General features: G+C 35.4%; 1 protein-coding gene and 1 pseudogene across 2 annotated transcripts in view; both read right to left on the bottom strand.

Moving 5' to 3' along the window:
• Nucleotides 1–18772, bottom strand: part of USP32 (ubiquitin specific peptidase 32) — a 205565-nt gene that overhangs the window by 39199 nt on the left and 147594 nt on the right. For both annotated transcript variants that reach the window (XM_055320812.1, XM_055320821.1), the window contains exons 12-15: nt 11954–12056; nt 3343–3538; nt 1337–1512; nt 341–481 (exon numbers count right to left, since the gene is read on the bottom strand). In XM_055320812.1, the coding sequence (XP_055176787.1) occupies nt 341–481; nt 1337–1512; nt 3343–3538; nt 11954–12056 (616 nt within the window). The remainder of the gene's footprint in view (nt 1–340; nt 482–1336; nt 1513–3342; nt 3539–11953; nt 12057–18772) is intronic.
• Nucleotides 931–1051, bottom strand: LOC129518639 (U4 spliceosomal RNA; annotated as a pseudogene).

Here is an 18772-nt window from a genome sequence, read left to right as displayed (position 1 = left end):
TGCTCCAGCCTAAGTCCTGCAATATCCTAAAGTCTGAGTTTATATGGAGAACTTATTTAATAGCTCAGCCTCATAATACCTTGACTTTGTTTAGTCCAGTTACTATTCCCTCCACTCCATGTAAATCACCCACTTCATAGGCATATCATTGTATAGTTGGTATCCAATACAGTGCTCAGTAAAATGAATGAATAAATGTAAAAGAACATAAATTTTATTCAACAGTACTGATACTCTGCTGCCATAGGTAAGAACTAATTTGTGGATAGTGAGATTCATATAGAAAGTAATGACCCAAGCTAGGGCTGTTCCTTATATAAGCACCATTGGTTATACTTACAGGTCGAGGTAAGGCCAGGTTTGCTCCATACCAGTGATAAAGTGCTCTCCACACAGGTTCTGGGACCATTTCATAATCTCTTCCATGGATCAGCTGTGGGGTTCGTTTTAATCGTCCTCCTTCTAGTGTTAGTGATGTAGCCTTAGAAAGGATGGAATACAAATGTTGATTTAAAAAATTTTTTTAGTATTATAGTCTCTTGTGTTTTAACAAAGTCTAGATACAGAACAAACACCTATGTCACTACTCAGTTTCATGTTACTGAAAAATAACGTATTTTCTTAAAGAGATTTTTAACTTTCAAAATAAATTATTTAAGAAAGAGAACTCAAGGGACACCTGGGTGGCTCAGTTAGTTAAGTGCCTGCCTTTAGCTCAGGTTGTGGTCCTGAGGTCCTGTGATCAAGCCCTATGTCAGGCTCCCTGCTTCTCCCTCTGCGCCCCCCCCCCGCCCCCCCCCCCCCGCCCCGCGCTGTGCTTACTCGTGAGTTTGCACGTGTGCTCTTTCAAATAAATAAGTAAAAATCTTAAAAAAAACAAAAAAGAACTCAAGGCAAATCATCTGAAAAATCATTGGAACATTTGGAAATAAGACTGGTTTTCACAGATTTCATTCAAACAACAGAAAATATTATTTTGGGAAAAGTTAATTAGCAATAATCACGCCTCAGATAAACCTCATTGCCTATGATACTGCCACTGCGGAAAGCTCAGAAAATATTATTTTTGGGAAAAAAAATCCCACATACACATAAGACTACATTTTCACAGTAGCTGTCCTAAGAATATTTCTAAGGATTACTACACTGCTTCTATGCAATTACTAAATCATAAAATATTCTCACAAAAATATACTCTGCAGAGATTTCCATCTACAATCAGTTAATTAAATGAACCATGAATGTATGAATGTCGTGCTATACGTTAAAATCTCTAGAGTGAAATTTATATGCCACTTGAAAGAGAATTATTTTAAGCAGATGTCATATTACTTACCTTTACTGGTTCTTGAGTTACTAGTGGCTGGTTATCAATAGCGCCTGGTTTCTGAGGATTGAGATGCAATAAAATATTCCCATTGGCTCCTAGCAAACACTGGTTGTTATTGTCAGAAGTGTTATGTTGTCGAGCAAAGCACATATCTGCCCCTGGTGTCGCAGAATACAGAAAGCCTGTAAAAGAAAAGAGGATGGAATTTATTTTTAGTTATTATCCATAAAGATATGAACTCAATGTCCGTGTATTAGATTAATGCTATTTTTCTGTTGGCATGTTAGTAGAAGATTTTGAACTCTGTAGAAGGTAGGAAATATAAACGTAATCCTTCTGGGCAATACCTAGCATAACACTAGGTGGAAGAAAAACTTTAAACTGTTACCAAATGAGGTGCCTGGCTGGTGTAGCTGCTTTAAGTGTCCGACTTTTGACTTTGGCTCATTCATAATCTCAGGGTCATGTGATTCAGCCCCATGTCTGGCTCCACACTCAGCTCAGTGTGGAGTCTGCCTAAGATTGTCTCTCCCCCTCACCCTCTGTCCCGCCCCCCACTCACACACATGCTCTCTCTCCAAAATAAATAAAAATCTAAAAAACAAAAAACAAAACCCACAACTGTTACCAAATGAACATCTGGCCTGCCTCCTGAAGTATCTAATAATTCACAAAAATTATACATCCTTTGATAGAAAAGTATGGCCAAATAGCTGGGCTCTCACACAGTCACCTTTAATTCTTCTCTTCCACCTGTAAACACATTCCAAATGTTCTTGGAAGACTGGCCTGGTCATAAGAAGTCTCTAAACCAAAGGGAAGGAGCTAAAACAAGAACTCTAACAGATGAGTGCCAGAGAGGAAGGAATTGTTTCCTAATAAATTTATTTCAAAGGAAGTCATGCCAGGTTATAATAGAAAAATACACACATAAAATTGATTCATGATGACTTAGAGTTGTGAACCTCAAGGTATACCTTAAGGTATTTCAACTCTGAACTACAGACTAATCTCAGGTAAACATTCTAGCCATCAATCACTTTAAACCTTTTGTCTGTGGCACTACCAGCCTGTGGATAGCACAGGTCAGAGTAAGCACATATCAAAAAGGACCTTAGAGAGGTTAAAGAAAAAATCTTGGTGTTAAAGCTCCTCAGAGAGAGCACTTCTAGGACTGCTGAATGATGCTATAATGTCAGATGGGGAACAAGAAGGAGATACAAAGAACTTTTCTAGAGAAGGTGCCAGCTCTGTCCAATTTCCCAGCTCCCTTCATGGAAAGGAGAAAAGATATCAAAGATGGAATAACAACAGAGTAAGGTTGAGAGCATTGCTAGTGTTATTAGCAGAGTAATAGGGATCAACTCAACTCAGCTAGGCCACAAATACATCAAAGCATTTCCTCCAAATGTGTAGAAACACTGAGTTTTAGGTAGGTAGGGGATTATGGGAAGCATTATGGCTTTTTTCTCAATAGTTTCATAAAAAATTCCCTCAATTCTGGCCTCAAATGTTTGTATAATCTGATATGAGGGTGCACTTAATCCAATGAAGGCAGAGACAGTCTTGGAGATGGAATTTTAGATTTTCTCAACAACTGTCTTCTGAAATCTAAATTTAATGACAAAATAATAGCAATAGGGAGAGAAGTGGCTTTAATCAATGAAAACAGTGAAAATATTTTGTCATTTTTTTTTACAAGTTTATTTATTTATTTTAAGTAGGTCAATGCCCAGTGTTGGCTTTGAACTCATGACTCCTGAGAGAAGAGTTGCGTGCTCTACTAACTGAGCCAGCCAGATGCCCCAATCATTTTCAAATAGAAGAGTTTCTCATTGTAAAGCTACTACATTCAAGAATACATTCAAGAATCTTTTAATTGACCATTTCATTCAGAACTTACTGCTGTGAATGGAAGTCTGATTATATCCTAGAAAGGACACCCTCTGACAAAGTATACTCCTTTAAGAAGTGACCCTGAATAAACTTTATGGGAAACACGCCATACTTACCACTGCCAGCAGTTTCCGAAGCTTCAGATGCAGTAGAAATGTTGTCTGAAAATTTCTCTTCTGTGGTGTTCACATAACTAAGGCTGCCTCCTCCAATTCTATCTTCACTCTGCTCTATACAATGTACTGCTGTTCCAATTGAATATTTTCCTCCATTCAGAACAGATGATGGCTCAATTACAACAGGGCTGGCATCCTAAAAATCATGAAATCAGAGACTGAGATATAAATTTAATAATCTGATAATTAAGCAGCCTTTAAAAATGAATCCCCAAATTATCTATTGCTTCTAATCCTCCAGTAGTTTGCTACTGCTGATTAAGAACACTTTATTTATTTTTTTTTGTTTTTTTTTAAGAACACTTTAATGTATAACTAAATTTTAGTTTTTTCAAAGTGTGTGTATAAATAAAATCGGTAAGGCAAACTGGGAATACATACTGCAAAGGACTTTGACACAAATTGAGTGAATAATGTATGTATGTATAGGTTTACCTATTATTTATTTTTAAAGATTTATTTACTTATTTCAGAGAGGGGAAGGGAGAAGCAGAAAGAAAGGGAGAGAGAGAATCCTCAGCACACTATTCGCCAAGCATGGAGCCTGACATGGGGCTTGATCTCATGATCCTGAGATCACAACTTGAGTCAGAGGGAGAAGCAGGCTCCCTGTTGGGAGCCTGATGCAGGACTTGATCCCAGGACCCTGGGATCATGACCTGAGTCAGAGGCAGATGCTCAACCATGGAGCCACCCAGGTGCCCTGGGAGTTGACACCTTTATAAGATAAAAGTATATGAGTTAATACAACTATTTGAGATATTCTGGGATATTCTTGTCTGAGCTACCTGGACACTTGAGTTGTGTGCTCAAGACAGAAAAAGAGGTGGAATATAAAAATTTGGAGCCCCAGAGTCTTCCTGAAGCATAAGAACATGGTATATGTAGAATAAGGAGAGATCAATATTTACAAAATAGGCAATGGAAGAATCTGAGAAGGACACCAAATCTGAATGATGAGAGGAAAATCAAGAGATTGTACAGTAGCAGAAGCAGAGACTACTAGCACAGAATTATTTTCTACTAAGTTTAGTAATAGAAAAACAGAAATAGAAGACTCTGAGGGGCAGCCCAGGTGGCTCAGCGGTTTAGCGCTGCCTTCAGTCCAGGGTGTGATCCTGGAGACCTGGAATTGAGTCTCATGACAGGCTGCCTGCATAGAGCCTGCTTATCCTTCTGCCTGTGTCTCTGTCTCTTTGTATCTCTCATAATAAATAAAATCTTTTAAAAAAATAAGACTTTGAGAATGTATATCTACAAATGCTGTTAGAAGATTAGGATATCTGTAACTGAGAGGGTAAAGAGAAAGACTAAAGTGATTAACCAGGAAACAAGATCCCACAGGCGTCTGAGGGGGTACCTAATAGCATGAGTAGAAGAACTCAAGTGGCATTCAATGAATACTGACATGTATTTTACAGATAAAACTGATCACTGGAGGTACTACTTATAAAGTAAATGACTGCAACCCAAGAAAAACATCAAATTCAAAAGACAAACTCCAAGTAACAGCACAGTGGGGCTTTAGTTTCTCTTAATGCAATTAGAGCACCCCTAATTTTAGCCTAAACAGGGAGACACTGTATCAACATTTTATTACATACTTTCTCCTCTTTGATCTATAAGCCAGGTGAATACTATCAATTTGTAGACCTTCAGAAGCCAGCTCTGAAGAATTTTCAGTGCCTTTAATAGAAAGAGTGGCAATAAAACTTAGATTTCTTTCTACAGACCAATTCACTTTTTGTTTTGTTTTGTTTTTAAGATTTTATTTATTCATGAGAGACACACACAGAGAGAGAGAGAGAGAGAGAGAGAGAGAGAGGCAGAGACACAGGCAGAGGGAGAAGCAGGCTCCATGCAGGGAGCCCGACGTGAGACTTGATCCCAGGACTTCAGGATCATGCCCTGGGCCAAAGGCAGGTGCTAAACCACTGAGCCACCCAGAGATCCCCCCAATTCACTTTTTGGATTAAATTTTTAAAATAGCAATTGTTAAAACCTCACACAATTCAGAAGCATATAGATTCTTTATTACAGATACTCATGTTAGCATCTTCTGTCCATTAGTAACTTTCCTGAAGAATGGGAAAGGTCCCAGGTTATTTTGGGTATTAAATAACCTTAGTTCACAGTGAAAAAGTTATTCCCTATTCAAGTCTCTCTCAATCCTCTAATTACTTCAAGGAAAAGGTCCTGGTTTGGTACTAATGTGCTAATCTTGTTTTTTAATGTGCTAATTTAAAGTATTTATTATTATTTATTTATTTATTTATTTATTTATTTATTTATTATTTTAATTTATGATAGTCATACAGAGAGAGAGAGAGAGGCAGAGACATAGGCAGCGGGAGAAGCAGGCTCCATGCACCGGGAGCCTGATGTGGGATTCGATCCCGGGTCTCCAGGATCGCGCCCTGGGCCAAAGGCAGGCACCAAACTGCTGCGCCACCCAGGGATCCCTAATCTGCTAATTTAATACTTGATCTGCCAATGTAACACTTGATAAATTTCTCTTTTTAAGAGAGAACAGACCTTAGTACTAGTCTTTAAAGGGCAACACTATTTAGCTGGAATTTGATATTATATCTTATTTTCATTGAATTTATTTTGACCTTCTATTTCTGGAGTGTGACACTGATATTCTTTTTAAGATACTGATGAAAAGGTTTAAAAAATACATTTATTTACATAAAAATGATAAAAGTTATTTTTATAAACATATGTATATAATTTTGAAGATTTTATTTATTTATTCACAAGAGACACACAGAAAGGGAGAGACATAGACAGAGGGAGAAACAGGCTCCCTACAGGGAGCCCAATGTAGGACTCAATCCCATGACCCTAGAATCACAACCTGAGCCAAAGGCAGATGCTCAACCACTGAGCCACCCTAGTGCCCCTTATATAAACACATTAAATAAATAATGTATGGGAATTATATGGCAAAATATGATGGCCATAGTACACAAATGACTAAAAACTGGGAATCTACATTAAATGTGGATTTTGAGCCATCAGGATATTTTTTTATGTAAACTCTATGCCCAACGTGGAACCTGAACTCATGATTTGGAGATAAAGAGTTACATGCTCTACCAACTGAGCCAGCCAGGTGCTCCTCATCAATATTTTAAGTTAGACTATCCACCAAAGAAATCAAAATTAGACAACAGAACAAAAGAACCAAAATGACCTATGGTCAAAGAAGTAGAAATGTAAATTAGGCTTGATTTGTTTATATTATTAATCATATGTTTGGCCTTCAGAGTGTGGATTTCATGGCAATTTCTTAATTAAGCACAATACTGATCTCACAGCTTTTCTGAGTCCATTCCAACAAAAAAGAATTAAATTTAAATTAGGTTTCAAAATAAATTTTCAGTAAACAAAAACGACTGATTTATATTAATTCAATTTTTTTTTCAATTATGTTTTCTGATTTATTTGGTCTGGAGCAGAACACAGGTATTTCTTTTCTTTCTTTCTTTCAAAAGGTTTTCATATGATCCTATTATGCAGTCAAAATTGATAACCACTGCCCTAGTGAGGATTATAGTCTCATACTTTTGTTTTTATAATGTGCTCCAAACATTGAGAGTATAGTAGTAACTGATTTCTTACTGAATGTATTACTTGCTCTGGAACTTGCTTTTTAGAAAGATTCATATTTTAATGAGCTTTTGGATCATTTCCTTCTTTCCTATAAAGATGGAGTAAGACTAATAGAATAGCCATTCTGAAAGAATAACTTGAAAAATTAAAGTCTTCTCCCAGGTCACTTCATTATCCTCCAGAAAAATCACTTTATTTTTGCTATAGGTGTTCTTGACCTTAAGTGATGTCTACATAACTATATGGTTGACAGGTAACTTTTTTTTTTTTTCAGGTAACTCTTTTTGAAATTTTGTTTTGTTTTTCTGTTTTTTTTTTTCTTTTTAAAATTTATATTCATTTCTCTATTCCATATATTTTAAGTTTGTTATAGATATCTTTGGTAAGAAAATGGGGTGATAAGGATGCCTGGGTGGGTCAGGGGTTGAGCATCTGCCTTTGGGCCCAGGGCATGATCCTGGAGTCCTGGGATCGAGTCCCACATCGGGCTCTCTGCATGCAGCCTGCTTCTCTCTCTGCCCGTGTTTCTGCCTCTCTCTCTCTCTCTCTCTCATGAATAAATAAATAAAATCTTTTAAAAAAAGAAAATGGGGTGATAAAAATATTGCCAGTCATTAAATCTGTTAAACTTTTATAATAATCCAGCAACAGAATAATTTTAATAGCTTTTCAGAGCCTGCAATCTTTGCCTGCAGTGACTGCACATTATACTACATGCTTTCACATGATGTAGTGAATGAGACCCTTTCTAGACTTAGAAAATAGGGCTTTTCTTCACTGATTTTCCAAAGTTCCAACTAGAGTGGTCTATATTCTCACTGTGTGGCTTGCTTTTCTATCCTAGGAATCTACTGTTCTCAGTGTCCAGCATTGCCTAAAACTGTCACCATTACTCTGGTTCTTTATTCCCCTTTCTCTGCTCTATTTTTCAGGTCATTGCTTCCACCCTTAGCTTTCAGTGAAATTGTCAACATTTTCAGTTGACTAATCTTATGACTACTTTCCTTCTTTCTAATGTAAAACAAACCAATTATAGTCATGTATATACTCACTGGTTCTTTCTGAGTATTATTTCCAGTTGCTCTGGGAAATTTTTTTCCCTTTAAATGTCAAAGGAAAAAAAAAAGTCAAAGGATCTTATTTTATTTTTACTGACTTCTGGGTCTAGAACTATTAGCAATTACTTTGTGTTTTCAGGAAGATAGGTCTCTAGGTAGGTAAAATTTCACCCAGGATGAAAGATTTTCCCGTTCTCTAAGTCAATGATTCTTTTTTTTTTTTAAGTCAATGATTCTTAAAAGGGCCATGTGGCATTTATTTAACGTAAGATAATTCTATTTTAAGCATGTCATAATTTCTTTTGAGTTGTTATCAGTGGTTACTCATGTTCCAAAATAAGGGTCAGGTCTCATTTTATTCTCTATCAGTGATCATGCTACTTCTTTCTATACATATATATACTATAAACATTAATGAAATTAAACAACTACTAGCTATGCCAATTTTATATTTCATTAGTCTGCAATGCTGGTTTTCAAAAAAATGTAAGGTAGTATGGAGTAACAGAAAAAGTACTAAGGTAGGAATCAAGAGACCTGAGCTATAGAAATCTGGATCAGGGCAGCCCGGGTGGCTCAGCGGTTTAGTGCCACCTTCAGCCCAGGGCGTGATCCTGGAGACCCAGGATCGAGTCCATATCGGGCGGAGCCCGTTTCTCTCTCTGCCTGTGTCTCTGCCTCTCTCCCTCTCTCTCTGTGTCTCTCATGAATAAATAAATAAAATCTTAAAAAAAAAAGAGAGATCTAGATCAGGTACTAAAGTAATTGCCCAATACAACTCCACGCAATTAGAAAACCTAAAGGGCCTCAGAGGCTTCGTTTCTAAATTTAGAAAAAAGAAGTGCTTAAAGTCTTTCTAACTCCAAAGTCACATAATAACTAATAATACACAATAAACAGTAAAATCTGTACATGAGTAGTAAGAGCTGCTCCCTCAGGTCTCAAAATAGGAGGGAAGACAAAAGAAATACAATGATGACAAACAGAAAAGATTTCACTATTTCTCCCCATTTACGTTTGTACAACAGATTTCAATTAGTAGAAAAACTTTTGGCTCATTAAAGAAGAACAGATCCCATGAGCAAACCAAATATTCAAACTCAAGCCAATCATTCATATCTGAGGCAAACCACTTCTGAGAATGGATTGTTTATTTTTTCTGTTCCATTAGTCTCTACTTAGGCATGCTACTGTCTGAAAGATACAGGGAGCTCTCACAGACAGTTAGTAATTCGTATGAGCAAATATGTCATTTTATAAAGAGACATTAACTAAAGGTTAACTGATATTAGGTGGGCAGACTAAGGAAGATCAAATTATCTAACACAATAAAAACACTGATTTTTTTTTTTCCTTAAAGCATTTGCCAAAATTACCATATATAATGGAAAAATAAATATTACTATTGCTACTGCTGCTAAAACCACTGCTAGTATTACTACCATTACTTCCTCTAATTTTACATAGGGTCCTACTTGCCAGACATGGAGCTAAGTGCTTCACATATGTTAATTCATTTAATTCTTTGTAACAATCCTATTGAAATAGGTATCATGAGTAACTTGGTTCATATGAGGAAACTGAGGTAGAGAAAGGAGAAGTAACTTTTTCAAGGTCATACAGCAAGTAGCAGGACTAGGACTCTAACACAGGGAGCACAAGCTCACTACAATTATCTTACACTATTCTCTCAGACTATTAGCTAATACTTTCTGAGTATTTACTATGTGCCAGACACTGTTTTAAAAGGCTTAACATGGGGACGCCTGGGTAGCTCAGCTGTTGAGCGGCTGCCCCTGGTTCAGGGCATGGTCCTGGAGTCCCAGGATCAAGTCCCACATCTGGCTCCCTGCAGGGAGCCTGCTTCTCCCTCTGCCTATGTCTCTGCCTCTCTCTGTGTCTCTTATGAATAAATAAAATCTTTAAAAAAAATTAAATGCTTAACATGTATCAACTCCTTCAATCTTCATAACATCCTATGATAGAGGTTACTGTTCTTAATCTCATTTACAGACAAGGCCCAGAATATCACTTTTTTAAAAAGTTATGCATTTAAAAGGAAGTTGCCTTTTATTTAGTAAAGAACACTTTTCTAATTAACATTATCTTCAGAAAGGACTGCTATTATTCAATTTACATTTTTCCCTTATTAAATAAGTTGCCGTAAGTCTCTGCTACCCTTCCCTACACATAAACTGATATCTTTCTCACCAATTTAATCAATTTCATTTTATTCGTTTTTTTAAATAAAAATTTTTTTAAAAATATTTATTTATTTATTTGAGAGAGAGAGAGAAAGCACACATGTGAGAGCAGCAGGGTTAAGGGTGGTGGTGGTACAGCAGAAGATCTCAAGCAGACTCTGAGCTGAGCATGGAGCCCGACTCAGGGCTTGATCTCATGACCCTGATAGCATGACACGAGCTGACATCAAGAGTCAGATGCTTAACCAATTGAGCCACCCAGGCGCCTCTAAGCAGTTTCATTTTAAAGTAAACTTTAAAGCCTGCATTTGACAGATGCATAGTAGACAGTAATATAGAATCCCAGAGTGGAGAGAATATGATACTTAAGTGTAGATTTTCCCCTCTACATCTCTCCCTTACCACCCTCCACTAATTCTTTTAATGTGTAGAAGAGTTATGGCAGGCAAGAGCAAATCAGGTCTGTGTTCTCAGCAGTGCACTTCTGTCTGTTTATAAGGGTTGTGCTGCTAAGAACAAGACCTCTACCGTGTTCCTACAGGAAATGAAAAGTAATACAAAATACAAAATGAGGTTACTCTTTGAGTCTATAGCCAGTAAGACATTAAGAACCATTCATTCTAAGGCCAATCTAAGAATATAAAGGACAAAAAGCATTTCAAAATAGACTGTGATGCTTTACCCCACTGTTTTCATTTTCTGTTTACAATCACCATCATTATCTACCTACAAGGTTTGAAGTCATTTGCCTACTTTTCTACTCCTTCAACAGTATCGATTAATGTATTTTATATGTGAAAACCAATATCAAAACTGCAAAATGGAAAAAGAACCAGGCAGAATAATGAAGTAGATAATATAAACAGTCTACCAATATTCTGACAATGACAGAAAAGGACATTATAGAAAATATGAATCAAATAATCAGGTTAGGGATCATTTGGCAACTAACAATGAGTCTATTTATCAACTGGCTCTCCAAGTAGGAAGAAATTTGATTCCTGGCATTACTCTGAGTCTTTTAATTCTGAAGAAAAATTCATTCTATTTTAAGTAAGATGAGAATATTCACTAATGAGAATGTCCCTTTTAACCCTTTATTTGGAACAATGGCAGATTATTGTTAAGAAATTGAGTTTTAATGTTAATCCTGATATTAACTTTCTTAAACAGAAAATCAACACTTCTTACCCACACAAGGCTCTTCAACATTTTGATGAAAAAGGTGAATAAATAAAGGATAATGTAAATGATGTGGTTGAGACACCAATGGCTTAAAAGTCAGTCAGTCCTTGGGTTTGATCCCAGAACTTCCACCCTAAGCAAGATATTTAGGTTACCTTTAATCTCAGCCTCAGGTTCGTCACAAGTAAAGTAAGTTCATACCACCTTCCTCCCAGGGATACTGTGAGGATTTAATTAAATACGTAAGGTGTATATACATGCACCCCCATGCCTATTATTACCTTCCTCACAGAGTTGTTGCAAGAGAGGAAATTTATGTGGAAGTGTAAGCACAGAGGTTGGTCCCTAGAAGTATCACACAGTTACTCATTTCTTGCCCCTTCAAATCCTTATCTACGTCGAACCATTTTATTACTGGCCAGTAGTCACACAAAGTCTGATGGAGTTGAAAATCCTATGAAATATGCAAAAGGGAAGCATACTCACATATTTGACATATTCTTTCCACTGCTGCCACCACTGCATGGAGATGATAAACCAATTGTGTCCTGGTTGCAGACCGTACCTGCTCTCTCGTTCTAACCACCCTCTGTACATACAATAGAAATTCAATACATTAAATGGTATATGAAACAGATGACCACACAGAATGACACCCAGAAATCATCATTAGAAATTTTTACAAAGGAAAAACATGACAGATATACTCGGGAGACTACCAGAGTTTCAATTAGTGAAACACTGATAAGTCAATTTCAGGAGTCATGAAACCACTATCAAGCTTCATATATGATGTTTTAAAAATAGTTTTAATGAGGAATAATTTACGTAACATAAAATTTACCTGAATTAAGAGTATAAGTCAAATGTGGTAAATTTATAGACATGTGCAATAATCACCACAATCTAATAATCCAATTCTAGAACATTTCCATTACCCCTAAAAGCTATCCTGTGCCCACTTTTAGTCAATTTCTGTTACTACCTCAGCCCAGGAAACCACTACTCTATTTTTTATCTCTTACAAATTTCCCTTTTCTGAACATTTCATATAAATGGAATAATACAACACATGGTCTTTTAACATCTGGCCTCTCTAACTTACCATAATGTTTTTGAGGTTCATCTATGTTGTAACAAATTATCATTACTTTGGGCTTTGTTATTCCATTGCAAATACTATTTTTCTAAACATTTATTTTCTTTAGAGAGAGAGAAAGAGGGAGAAAGCACAAGTGGGGGGAGGGGCAAAGGGAGAGATAGAGAATCTCAAGCAGACTCCCCACTGAGCATGAAGCCTGACATGGAGCTCAATCCCAGGACCCTGAGATCACGAGCCAAATCAAAAGTTGGCTACTTAACTGACTGACCCCCCGAAATACTATTTATAATGCATTCCACAGGTGTGTATACACCATATTTTGTTTATCCACCTAACATCTGATAATTTGAAATTGGCAAGCTGTTTTCCAAAGTGGCCACACCATTTAACATTTGCATCAGGTGTAATGGTTCTAGTTTTTCCATATTCTTGGCAATGGTTGTTATTGTCTGTTTTTTCTATCATAAATGTTCAAGTGGGTGTGAAGTGGCATCCATGGGGATTTAAAAAAAATGTTTTTATGGAGGAGAACTTCATAACATAAGATGGTAACATATTTTGAATGTACTAATGCCACTCAATTATACATTTTATTTTTTATTTATTTTTTATTTTTTTTAATTTTTTTTTCAATTATACATTTTAAAATAGTCACTTCTTTGCTACGAATATTTCTCCAAAACATTCTCATACATGCCAACTGAGCAGTTATACACTATGCAGTTATTTCCTATTACTCCCTTCCCCCAACCCTTGACAAGCACCATTTTGCTTTTTGCATCTATTCATTTACCTATTCTGAACATTTCATATAAATAGAATCATTCAATATGTGACCTTCTCTATTTGGCTTTTTTCATTTGTGAGGTTCATCCATGCTGCTGCATGCATGAGTACACCATTCCTTTGTAAGGCTGAATAATATTCCATAGCTTGCATATTCCACTTTTTGTTCATCCATTCATCCACTAATGGCTATGTGGACTGTTTCCTCTTACTGGCTATTGTGTATAGTGTTGCTATGAACATTTGTGTACAATTATTTGAGTTCCTGTTTTCAACTGTTTAGGGTATATACCTAGAAGTGGAATTGCCAGATTAAATAGTGATTCCATTGTTGAGGAACTACCAATATTTTTGCATAGCAGTCTACACCATTTTACAGTTTTACCAGTTTTGTATCAGTGTCTCAATTTCTCCACATCCTCACAAAATTTATTTTCCATTTTAAAAATTATAAACAGCCTAGTAAGTACAAAGTAGAATCACTGTGTTTTTGAGTTGCATTTCCTTAATGACTAATGACTTTGAACATCTTTCTATGTGCTCGATGACCGTTTGTAGGTCACCTCTGGAAAAATGTGTATTCAAGTCCTTTGCCCAGTTTTTAGTTGAGTTTTTTGTTGGTGAACTGTAGGAGTTCTGTATATATTCTCATTACTTGACTCCTGGAAGATCTAGATTTACAAACATTATCTCCCATTTTGCAGGTTGTTGTTTTATTTTCTTGATAATGTCCTTTGATTAAAAAAAAAGAAGTTTTAAATTATAAAGAAATCAATTTTATCTATTTTTTTCTTTGGTTGCTCATGCTTTTAGTGTCACACATATAAGAATTCAACTTAAAATCCAAATCACACCTGAAAAAATACTTTTCCCAGATACAGAATAAAAATACTATTCTGCTCACTTCTGGATTCCAAGATTTCTGATGAGAAATCTGCTGCTAATCTTATTGAGGATCTACTGCATGTGATGGGTAGTTTTTCTCCTGCTTTTAAAACTTTCTCTGTCCTTAGGCTTCTGACGATCTAATTATAATGTGTTTTGGTGTGAATCACTTAGAGTTTTATCCTTCTTGGAGTTCAAGGCCGTTATTTCTTCAAATATTCTGCCACTTTCTCCCTTCTTCTAGGATTCCTATCACATGTATCCTGGTATGATTGCTGCTATTCCATAGGTCGAGTAAGCTCTGTTCATTTTCCTCTGTTCTTTTTTCTTTTTACTCCTTAGTCTCAATAGCTTTAACTGATCTCTCTTTAGATTTTAACTTCTCTCAGCTGGGCTTTGTGGTTCTCAGTGTACAAAAACAGCGTAAAAAAAAACACTTTTAGCTTGCAGGCTATATACAATCAGGCAATGGACCAAAGTTAGCCAAGGGCCACAGTATAATAATCCATGGCTTAATATATAGTCAGTCCTGTACAATATTCCATGTGTACTTGAATATGTACTCTGCTGTTGGATGGTGTTCTGCTGTTGGGTGCACATGTATTTATAATTTTTTTTTTATCTTCTGACAAATTGAAACTTTTATCATTATAAATGTCTGCCTGTAGTAACAATTCTTTGCCTAAAAGCCATTTTTTCCTAGTATCAGTACATCCACTTCAGGTTTCTTATGGTCTATAACCCTATGTCTGGTTATAGCTATTTCATCATTTTACTTTCAATCTATTTGTGTCTTTGAATCTCAAGTATTTAGATTAAAAAAAATCAGTCTATCTTTAGCTTTTGATAATTATTTAATCCATTTATATTTAAGGTAATTATTGATATGGATTTGTGTCTACCATTTTGTTATTTTCTATTTGTCTCAAGTATTTTTTTTTAATTTTTGTTTTTCTATTCCTCCTTTACTTCCCTTTTTGTATTAAATAGATCATTTTCTAGAATATCATTTTAATTATTATTTTTAAGACTATATTTGGGATTATTTTCTTATTGGTTGCTCTAGGAGTATAAAATAAAGCTTAATACATGCTACTTCAGATTAATACTAATTTATTTCAGTAAACTATAGAAGTTGCTCAAATATAGTTCACTTCCTATTCTCTTGATTATATTCTCTTGATTGTATTATTATTGTCATGCATAGGACATCTTTGGAACATAGCTTTCAAATTATTGTCTTATGGTTTTGTATTTTAAAGTGTTAAAAGGATAAAAGAGAAAAATGTATTTATACTGTCTTATTATTAAGTTTACTGGTGTTCTAGATTTCTTTGTGTAGTTCAAATTATTGTCTAGGGTCACTTTGTTTTAGCATGAAGAAGTTCCTTCAGTATTTTAAGTTATTTTAATCCTTCAGCATTTGAAACGTGTTTACTTGCAACAGTGTTTATATGGGAAAGTTTTCAAATTACCTTAATTTGAAGGATAGTTCTGCTGCATAAAGAATTCTGGGTTGATAGTTTTTCCCCCTTCAGCACTCTGAATGTCATCCCACTGTCTACTGACATTCATCATTTCTAAAAACAAATGGTCAGCCATTAATTTTACTGGGGTTGCCTTTTACAGATGGAGTCATTTATCTCTTTCTAGTTTTAGGAGCTTCTTTTTTGTAGCTTTGAACAGTTTGACTGTGATATGTTTATAGATGTGGATCTGTGGATCTTGTAAGTTTATTGAGCTTCTTGGATTAACAACTTTTAGTAATTTTAGAAGGTATTATGCCATTATTTTGTCAAAATTTTTTTTTCTGCTCCTTTCTCTCCTCCTTTTGGGATTTCCATTATGTGTGTTTTGATATAGTTGTCTCTGGTGTTCTACAATCTTAAGTTCTATTCATTTTTATTTTCTCTGTTCTTCATATTGGAAAAATCTATTTATTCATACTCAATTTTGCTGGTTATTTCTCTGCAGCTCCAATCTGTTGCTGAGTCGCTGTAATGAATTTTCATTTATTGTAATTTTCAACTTCAGAATTTCCATTTAGTTCATTTTTAAAATCTTTATCTTTATTGATAGTTTATATTTGATTGGTTAATATCATTATACTTTCCTTTAATTCTTTAAACAAAGCTTCCTTTAGCAATGAAAATATTTATAATTCTGCTTTGAACTCTTTGTATTCTAAGTCAGACATCTGGGGCTACCTCAGTGACAGTTTCTATTAACTAGTATTGTTCCCTACCACCACCATGGTATGTGGGTCATGTTTTCCTGTTTTGTTGCATGTTTCATGATCTTCTGTTACTGAGAAGTGGACATATTTCATAATATATCTCACCAACTCTGTATTCTGATACTGCCTGTGAGTTTTGCCTTATGACTTCCTGGACAATTCTACAGTCTGTTCCCCATGCAGTGTGAAGCTGCTGTTTTCTTCATTATTATTTCTTACATTTAAGTTTGGCCTCCTTGAGGAGAGTATAACTTACTGGTCAGCCAATGACTAGTGAGGCACTGTGCTGAAACATCTTGAGTCAGTGACACGTGTGCCTTTTTTCTTATATCAGTTCAGTTTGGGAAATTATGCAAAGTTCAGGCAGTTTACAAACCTTCCTTGGTTTGTATTTTCTGCATGTGCAAGGTCTCACATTCAATCAGGAATGAATCGATAGCTAAAGTCTTCTGTGGTTTCTGCTGAGCTTGAGCATAGCCTTGTATATACAAGCAGCCTTCCAGTTCATTTGGGATTGGGGAAGATCATCAATATACACTATGGTTATACTGTTCTCCGGATCTCTTTGTTACTTTCCTTGACTAATATTTCAACCAAAAGCTAATGATGTTCCCTGACTGCCACCATGATCACTATTTTATTTATTCATTTTTTTCTTAGGCAGGCACTCATTCTTGCTCTATTCCAAATTAAGTCTGCCTTGTCACCTCTGCTTTGGTAAAACTATCATGCTGCATAGGAGGGAACGAGCCAGCCCCAGATAAAATTACTATGGATTCCCACTATTCTTACTGAGGTTTAGTAGTTTAATAATAAATAATACTTGAATAAATGCTTCCTAACTTGTTGAATACCTCTGGTCAATTTCCAGAGTCCTGAAAGTTTGCTGACAACTTTGTACAGTGTTATTATATTTTGTTCAGTTGCTTTTCAGGGAGAGGATCTGCTGAGTTCTTCACCCAGCCACAGCAGAAAGCATGATACTAATTTTGAAACAAATTACTGAATCTTTAAGTTAGAAGTATTTCATTCACTTCATTGCTTATAGTACCAACCTGATTCATCCTTTAAAAATCAGACATGAAAATGGAGGCAAAATCAAACTAAACTCAAAAATCACAAATGAAATTAACCAAGTTAGAATCTAGAATTTAAAATTCAGATTTATTGAAAATTAAGGAATACAGAAAGCAGATTATTTGTGTTTTCAATGAAAAAGGTCCTAGACTTGATTCTGCCACTTCCAAGCAATTTTTGGTAAGGCCTTCAACTTCAGTCAATCTCAGTTTCCTCTTTTATAAAATGATATGGTGACAGTAATTTAATGCAGTTATTCTAAGGAATAGATGAAATAATGCAAAGTGGAACTGTTGTGCGAAGAACAAAATTCTATAAAGATGTGATTATACCACTATTATATTTTTAAATAGGGATGCTATAGGCATTTGCTAAATAATTAAGCCAAGAAATATATACACAGAGCTATATAGCATTCTTTTTTAATCAATATTTTTCTTTTTAAAAAAGTTTTTTATTTTAATTCCAGTTAGTTAACGTACAGTGTTAGATTAGTTTCAGGTGTACAATATAGCGATTCAACAATTTCATACATCACCCGGTACTCATCTAGATAGCATTCTTAGTATCTATGCTAAGTCATGCTGACTTCAGAAGATACTAGTATGTGATGAAATTAGATTGCAATACTGTAAGAAAAACAAAGCTACTGCAGCTACATAAAAGTCTTTCAGTATTTCATTACAATACCTCATTTGTACACTTAATGTATTTATTTATTTTTAAAGATTTTACTTATTTATTCATGAGAGACACACAGAGAAGCAGCGACGTAGGCAGAAGGAGAAGTAGGCTCCCTCCAGGGAGCCCGATGTGGGACTTGATCCAGGACCCTGGGACCATGACCTAAGCCAAAGGCAGATGCTGAACCATGGAGCCACCCAGGTGCCCCTACACTTAATGTATTTATCATTTTTAAAATGAGTGCTAAAAATCAGAAAAAGATTCAAACAACTCTGTCAACATATGAATATTATAAACAAGAATGAGTCTTCTGAGCATGAAAATTAAAAAGACTACATGAGTCTAGAGTTTTTATGAAAACACTTTAAAACTGGAAAATATACTTTGCTACTTCAATTAATCTGAATCTCAACTGGCATTCTTCTTTAAATATTGACTACCTAATCCTCTCAGGCATTCCAAACAACTCTGTTTTAGTAAACTTTTTTTTATCAAGCAGTCCTACACCAGAAGAAACTACTAAAAAATTTGTATA

Source organism: Nyctereutes procyonoides, unplaced genomic scaffold (genome assembly GCF_905146905.1).
Source record: "Nyctereutes procyonoides isolate TBG_1078 unplaced genomic scaffold, NYPRO_anot_genome, whole genome shotgun sequence".
NCBI classification, from domain to species: domain Eukaryota; kingdom Metazoa; phylum Chordata; class Mammalia; order Carnivora; family Canidae; genus Nyctereutes; species Nyctereutes procyonoides.
The sequence above is the reverse complement of the archived record's forward strand: the minus strand, read 5'-3'. Positions and strand labels throughout refer to the sequence as shown.